This window comes from Cantharellus anzutake (assembly GCF_015039405.1).
Source record: "Cantharellus anzutake strain C23 chromosome Unknown EI90scaffold_109, whole genome shotgun sequence".
Taxonomy (NCBI): Eukaryota; Fungi; Basidiomycota; class Agaricomycetes; order Cantharellales; family Hydnaceae; genus Cantharellus; species Cantharellus anzutake.
This window is the reverse complement of record NW_024067059.1, coordinates 187,611-195,670: the sequence shown is the minus strand read 5'-3', so window position 1 is coordinate 195,670 and position 8,060 is coordinate 187,611. Positions and strand designations below refer to the sequence as shown.

Below are 8,060 nucleotides of genomic sequence, written 5' to 3'. Positions count from 1 at the left end.
ATCCACAGGTGTTTGCTGACCAGGAGATTCTTGCATGGGGGGTTGAGGCCTTGGACTAGGAAACCCCATGGCTGGGCATATTGTGCGTAGTTTTTCTTACCCACTTCAGTTGGGAAAGGGGGGATGACTCTTACTCCCCCGGCCTGGTCTGGGAAAGCTCTCTCGATGAAAGTCTCCATGTCGGTTTGGAAACTGCTTGCATTCTCTTCATTGTAGGCCGTGTCTAGTGGCATAACTAGGATTGCTCCTTCGGTTTGCATCCACTCATTGGTTCTCATCAGGTTTATTCCCTCCAGGAGACAAGTGGGGCTGAAAGGTTATCTTACTATTTTGGGGATGGTAACATTCCGTTCCCCCATTCGCCTCAGGCCTCAGTTAGTCCGTCTAAATATAAGCTTAAATGTGCTGTATATTCAACGGGGTAGAGGTAAAAGGCTACCGGGCCTTTACAACTACTCTGAGGTATATATATGTAATTTACATATCTCGGCACAAATAAATAAAGAAATAACCACATCACTATAATGGGAATTATAGTGAAGTAAGGTTAATCCCTTACAGGGGTGGAGCCCGTGTGTGGTGAAGCCTTCAAGGTCATGGCCTAGGGCCATCCAGTTGTAGTTTTCTCTGCCGTCATCCAGTTTCATTGCTATGGCAGAGACAAACATGGTGACATCTGGGATATCGCTGTTGTTATCGATGCTTGAGGCTGGTCGATGGGCAGGGGGGTATTCCTCAGGGGATATGTCCGGCAGGAGGGTGGGTACATTTTGGGTAGTGTTCGTGCTCACCGCTGAGAACATGTCCTGGGTGGGGTCTGGCTGGGGCAGGGTGCCCACAGGTGTCTTCATGCTGGGTCTGTTCCGGAGCTTAATCCTAGGGGCCACTCTGGAGGGGCCCTGTAGTTTTGCAGCTGTCGGGGATCTGGCATGTTTCCTTATGTCTAGTTGTAGTGCGGCCTTTGCGTTTGCCGTTAGGCTCAGCTTTCCCTTGTTCAGTAGGGGGCTAGGGGGCCCGTCTGATGAGCTCTGAGACTCATAGAGGTTGTTGTCCATGCTGGCTGCCTTAGTGGTGGTGAATTGGGGTGGTAGGTCCGTGGCAGTTTCAGATGCAGGGAGGTTGTCCAGCTTCCAGGCGGTCTATTTGTTTGAGAAGTGGGCTTCCAGCATTGTTTCATCCTCAGGGGTGAGTGGGGTGAGGGTCTGCATCTCAGTGGGGGCGGTTGTCTGTTTGGGTGGCGTCTTCGTCAGGGGGTTTTTGGGAATGTAGTGAGGTTTTACCTCCATGACTCAGCGAGTCGTTTACAGGGACGTCAGGCCTACGGCTTGTAGACTGTGTGGTAGTTCAGCGGTGTAGGAGAAATAACGGCCACACTATGGAAACCCATTATGGAAATATGCCAGATAAATCACAAAAACCTCATACGACAAGTAGATATGAGAAAATAGAAGGACCTGAATTTTAACGAATTTTTACGAATTATTATGACTATACACGATAAATCGAAAGAAAGAAAAATAGCAAAAATACTTCAAGCTTACTATCAATGAGACGGAATTCTCGGGGGAATTTATAGCAAATATTAAACCAAGAATTAGGACAATCGACCAAAATTTGACTATAAAAAATAATCAGAGAACCTCCACGGAAACTACTTTCCCACGTCCGAACACGTAGCCAAGGATGAAAGTACCACGGAACGAAGATTCCTCAGGAACTAATGCAAAAGTCAGAGTCGTGTTTACAATAGGAAATGTAGATGTCCTCCAAACGAAACCAATGAGAGTAATTACAGGGGAAACTACCTATAAACGATGGAGATATGACTAAAACTCCTGCAAAACGAGGACAATGCCTAAAAGGGAAGCGCGAAGATTAACCAGTAACGACCGAGACAAGCTTGATAGCCCATTAGAAAGGAAGGGATCCAATCTTAATCCTCCCAAATTTTCATAATAAAAGGATCATGCGTTAATGAGATATCCAATAACAGGAATAGTGACATCGAAAGTCCGAGCTTAGGGAAAAGACGATGTTTGCGTAGGATCCATAGTTACAACATACAACGAAATTTACACGGAAATTATTAAAAATGGGGAACTATAGTTATGCAAATTTTCAGCCCAAACAGTCCAGCCGTTGTGAAGTTATACCCATGACGGGAATATAGAAATCCGCATCATGTGTAATGACACGTGAGGGTGGCGATGCGCAGGGAACCGGCCGTCGGAACCGAGATCCGCACTTCAGCAGATCGCGAAGACCAATTTCCGTCCAAATAAGGAAGAGCCCGGTCAAAACAAAGCACGGAAAGTGCAAAACAACCTTAAATCATGAGGGAAAAATCTGAAATAAATCACAGAAGCCCATATGAAAGAAATAAACACCCACGCATATCATAAATCCCGAACAATTAAATGGAAACGGCGCCCGCATACAAACGACTATGGGAATGACGCACGTGATTACCGAATGTGCGCACGAACTTTTGCTAACTCAACGAATACCAGGAAATAGGACACAACCTTGGTACCATTGGAAAGGTGGGAATAAATGAAAATTTATGATACCAAGAACGTGAGAAAACATCCAGAAATGAATGAGATATAGGGACATGAAGTTAGAAACCTGAAAACGCGCGGGAAAACAGCTTCAAGAGGTCCAGAGTCCTAAATAAAATACATAAAAATATGAAATCTTCAAGGACGACCTACTATAACAACGAACAATACATATGGAGGATTAGGATGTGATAATACAAAAGGGAATCAGGGAATATGAACGAAATTCACGAAAACCACTAAACTACAACGGACCATGGCGGGAATTTTAGGGAACGATATTCTAATGAGGAGGAGAGCTATAACACATTCGTTTGAGTAATTCTTGATTACTAGCAACTTTTTCATTCAGTTTTAAACCTGAATAATTCACTCATTTACCATTTCAGTCTCATTTTAACTAAATGTCACTAAATAAAAATGGAATAAATCAGCTGAAGGTCTCAGCATAGCCGTACGCATAGTAATGCGAAGTTTGAATTCAGAATCATCGAGCCATAGCAAATTTAACGGTATATATAGGGAATTTGAAATAGGTAACTGCGGCAAATGCAGCGCAGCCAAGTTCCAATTAACCATTAAAATAGCTTAGGCGAGGGAGGACAATAAGAATTCTAGGTGCAGTCTGACCGCAGTAGAACCGCAGTTCAGCGCAGCAAAAGCGCAGTAGAACTATAGCATGAAAATTTCATTTTTATTCAGTTTGAGAAAAATACACTGTAAATAAATCCTGTAAATAGAAGGTAGAGCGTGAAAAAGGAAGGCGACCCAAGGAGTATAAAAGGGAGACCCTTTCTGCGACTTTTCGCCCCCCTTAGAGAAGTAAGAAAATAGAGTATTATTTTTCTCAAGCATTTCTGGTTGTCACTCCAGTGCGAAAAAGTGATATACAGTTAAGATTGCCACTGTAGTAAAAGGCAGCAATAAAGGAGAGAAATATTAAGTAGATATTTCAACAGGAGAGCTGGTTAACACTCCAGATTTCAAAGTGTAAACACAAAACAGTTATTTTGCTACTGTTAAAACAAGCAATAAAATAAGACAAAAATAGAACAAACTCAAGGGACACTCCAGACACAATCCAAATTCATTAACTGAATAAAATCTTTGAAACTTCACTAAGTAGAAGATTAAATTCAAGTTTAAATCCAAATCAAACAACGCTACACAGAATTACACCTAGACAAATTAATAAATTTCAATAAAGAAACAGCTCCGCAGGGCTCGGTTTATCTGTAAGTCAATTCCCAGGAACTTTAAAACTAACCCATAAAAATAGAATTAGCCAAAACACTCGGATTGGTACTTTATTTACAATAAATAACACTAGTACACTTCCCCATCCTAACTAAAGAACCAGGGAACAGCTTGGTGGTGGTCTCGTTTGAACCTCCCAACTGACCTTCCTTCGTTCTCTCCTTCAGCGGACTGCCTAGTTCCCTCAGAACTACCCGATAGATCCAGTAACTAGCGTTGTGCTCAACACCTTTTTTAGGTTACTGGGCGCTCTTTGTCGATAACCCTTGGCTCAAGTGTCCTCTTGACTCCTCGCCATGGTGTTGCCTGAGCTTTTGTTCCCCCTGAGCTACCTACCTTAGATTGTTTTTGTGCATTGTATGTTTTTAGCTGCTCTCATGCGGTGAGCCCGTGGTGGGGGCTACCTCTGTTCCCCATTTCCTCCCTTCACTAGTTTAATGACTTTGCGGTCATAACAAGTTTCTTCTTGTTTGGCACAGGTGTGTCATATCTGTACATACCTGATCCCGATCCGACTCCCGGACCCCCATCTTCACCACCTCCGGAGTCCTACCCTATCTCCATCCGCTCCGATACTCACCTCGGACTGAACATCACTCCTCTCACCACCCTCCTCCTCTTACTCCTCACAACACCTCCACCCTTCTGTCACTCTCCTACCCTACTTCCGTCTGCTCCGATACTCACCTTCGGACCTGACACCATTCCTCTCCTCCACTCCTCTCCCCACTCCTCTCTTCTCTCTCCTCCCTCTGACCCTCTTCCGCCAAACCTCTGCCAAGTTATGACCTTCTGCCGCTGTCCCTTACCCTGTACTTGGACACCGCTTGTACCTTTGTGCCGAGATTCCATCATAGTTCCAACCTCGGACTTTGACTCCACCTTGGCTTAAGTCCATTGCATTGGTGACCTCATACTACGTAAACACCATTGCCAACATTCCTCGGACTTTCAACCCCGCCTCTGTAACCTCCATAACCTCTGAGCTCCATGGATCATACTCGGCACTTTCGCCGTTTGTAATGTATCTTTCACGTTTTCCCCTCATCCTTATTTGGACTGCTGCTTCTCTCCATTCTAGCCAGTTAGTCATCATCCCCACTTCACCTCATCCTCCTGCCCCTCTGGGCTCCGCCCTCCCTATCTCCTTTCGGATGTACCACAGGTTGTGACCTATGACCTTCGGTACCGCTCCACTTCTGTCATCCCTTAGTTCCTGTTCAGACACCTTTGTTCCAATTCGGACCCCCTTTGTTTCCCTTGTGCTCTTGTCTCCCTATTATATACAGGCGCTTGTACATACTCGTTTTGGACCTTCAGTCTAAAATCGACCTGAAATGCCCCCTAGAGACTTCCTGCTCGCCACCTCTGAAATTAAGGACCAAATGGACAAACAGCAATGGCACAGCGCTCTGCTTGAGTCGCTGAGGCCAAGGTCCCTCCTTGCTAAGTCTCCGGTTCCCCTCCAGAATTGTCCGCCCTCACCCAGTTCTAACAAGGCACCTTGGAAGTAGAAGCTTCCTCCGATACCAAATCCGTTAACTCGGATTCCTCGACTTCCTCATGTGCCAATGCGCCTTGAGCCACTACTCTCTCCTTAAGCTCTGCCCTTATTTTCTCCTGCTCCTCGACCATTTTTCCCAACTTCTTCTGAATTCCCCTTTAACCAGAGTTGCCGATCCCATTTCCCATTCCTTCTGCTCCATCTGTAATGTACGGTCTGTGTAATGCATCATATAGGGTGACCTTGGTAAGGGCACCAGCTCCCCCCAAGCGTCCCAAAATGCTCGAGAATTCCCAATGAAATTTTTAATTCTTTGGTCCATGGAAGCATACCTCTCCAAGAACCTGTTCTTCATAGCGTGAACGCATTCAGAGACGACGAGGTAATAATCATCATCCAAAATCAAGTTCTCATGGGTGGCCCTAAACATCACTTCCATCGCTCTCGCTGCATCTGCTGCTTTCTCTTTGCAGACCCTTGCTTCATCATAGGTGGTTTGAATTTTAGTGGCCATCCCTTTAAGTGCCCCCAAGAGTGTAGAAATTCGATCATGGACATGATGAATCAATGCCTCTTGGTTGACCAAGTCTTCATAAATGATTTTGAGATGTTGGTCATGAAGGGTTACGGTCTGTTCCCTTAATTCTTTAAACTCTTGGACTTGTTCAGTGGCATGGGTAATCAAATCCACGACTTTATAGTCTGCAGCGATGAGAGGCAAATGGGTGGGGCGCTCAAGAGCCCTCCTAACCTCATTTTTCTCCATGGTCCTGAGCTCATCAGCCTTTCTCTTCCCAGCATCTGCTTTTTCCCGTTGAAAATCTTCTCGTATCACATCAATGTCAGGGCACACACCCTGACTAGCCCGGACCCGGACCCGCATCCGGACCCGCGCCTGGACCCGCATGCATGCTCCGCCCCGCATGCTCCGCGTGCTGCATGCTCTGGGCCCGGTTCCCACTTCTCATGTGACTTCCGGGTATCCCCGGAAGTTTTCGCCATATTGGGCCACTGTGGGAAAGTGAGAAGTTAACCTTCTTCTCACTTTCTTACCCACAGTAGGCAAGTGTATCTTACTTGCCTTTTATCTTATACACTTTCTTACCCACAGTAGTTGTGCCTTGAGACTAGGCTGTTACAGATTAGGCTGTGGGCTATGGAGAGAGGGGTCATGGGGACCCGGGGTCCGTCCCCTGACAATCAATAAAAGTCCTCTCATCTTGGACTCCCCCTTCCTCCGGATGTGGCCTACTAATCCACCTGCCCTGATGTTGTCTCCAATCCGTGCTTTCAGAGGGCTCGTAATAAAGTCTCGAAGGGAGGAGCTCCACTGCATCTTCATCCTCATAAATCTCTGCACCTTCGGCCATGTCCCATACCTCTTGTCGAAGTTTCTCTTCCAATACATCCTCTAGTTCAGCATGAAGGGGCTCTCCTAACTTCTGAACCTTAATCCCGCTACTGGAGTCAAGACTTCCTCCTTCATGCATCTCACTCCACTTAGACCCTTCTCTAGCGCTGCTTGTCCTCGGGTTAACCTTTAATTCCCACAACTGTTTCTCCAACTTAGCAATTTCTTCCGCTCTCGGCCCTTTAGGTACGTTTTCTGGTAAGGGAGAATATTTCCGTGGAGAGGCTAGCTTAGGATGAGGAGGTGTTTTCTCCTTCCTGAAGCCCATGGCTTCACCACTGGTATTCGGCCTCACCCATTCTTGAGTATCTTTCCCCTCCTGGGACTCCTTAGGTTTCTCTTTTGGTCCCATCTTTCTAGCGTTCTGGCGTGTGTTTGAACCGCTGGACTCCTTGTCCATGGTTTGCCATGTTACACTTGAGGGTTAAGGTAAAAGGGTCAGAGGTTAAAACTCTGCCCAGAGCTCCTGCCATTTCAAATTCCTCCTGGTCTCGTACTCCTGCCATCATAAGGTCCTCACCACCCTTGCTCTTCACTACCTCTCCTTTAGGTTGTATCATTTCAACTATAGCCTTCCCTAAGCCAATCATGCTCCCTCTTAGCTTCCCATCAGCTTGTGCCGCCACTGGGAAAGATTTTCGCGGTACAAAATATCCCTTGCCATAAGGATTCCACTCATAAATCTCTGGTCCTCCTGTAGGCTTATTCTTAAACCTAACGAGTTCTCCATCCACTCCTGGGTAAGTCTCATGTCTGAAATCCCAAAACTCTGCATCCTCTTTGATGAACTTTTCCAACTCCTTCTCATCTAGATCCGGCTCTGCGAGCTCAGGATGGTCAGGATCGGTAAGTCTAAGCTTCATCCGCCTAAACTTCCCTTCTCAATACTCATCCCTCGCTTTTCCCTTCAGTTCCCATGGTCGCAGAAGCCCAAATTTCCTCTTAACTTTCGACCCATCCACTACATCTACTTCCTTATCGTACTCTTCCTCCTCTGCCTTAAGCGGCACCACTCTGACGATTGCATCTTTGTTCTTATGATGATGGTACAATTTAATTCTTTTCCATGCCACTGGACGTTTCATAATAGTGCCATCCAATTCCTGAAGCAAAAACGCGCCCAACTTCAATCTCCCAAGTACCACATAAGGTCCAAACCACCTTAAGTGTCCCTTGGAGTCATGCTGAATCTTTAACCTCTCATTAGCCACTAAGACCATTTCTCCGCACTTGTATTCTCCTTTAAACATCCTTGCTGAATGCTTTTGATTAAAAGCATCAGCGGCTTTCTTTCTGGATTCATACAAACTAATCGCCGCTTTTTCCA

General features: G+C 45.8%; 1 protein-coding gene across 1 annotated transcript; it reads right to left on the bottom strand.

Annotated features, from left to right (window-relative positions):
• Positions 1–5,480: 5,480 nt before the first annotated feature.
• Positions 5,481–6,812, bottom strand: EI90DRAFT_3021348 (uncharacterized protein; the record flags this gene model as incomplete). The annotated part of the gene is made up of 3 exons (XM_039057636.1): positions 5,481–5,538; positions 5,655–6,123; positions 6,575–6,812. 3 exons carry the CDS (start codon positions 6,810–6,812, stop codon positions 5,481–5,483), a joined length of 765 nt encoding a protein of 254 aa, XP_038909483.1.
• Positions 6,813–8,060: the final 1,248 nt, after the last annotated feature.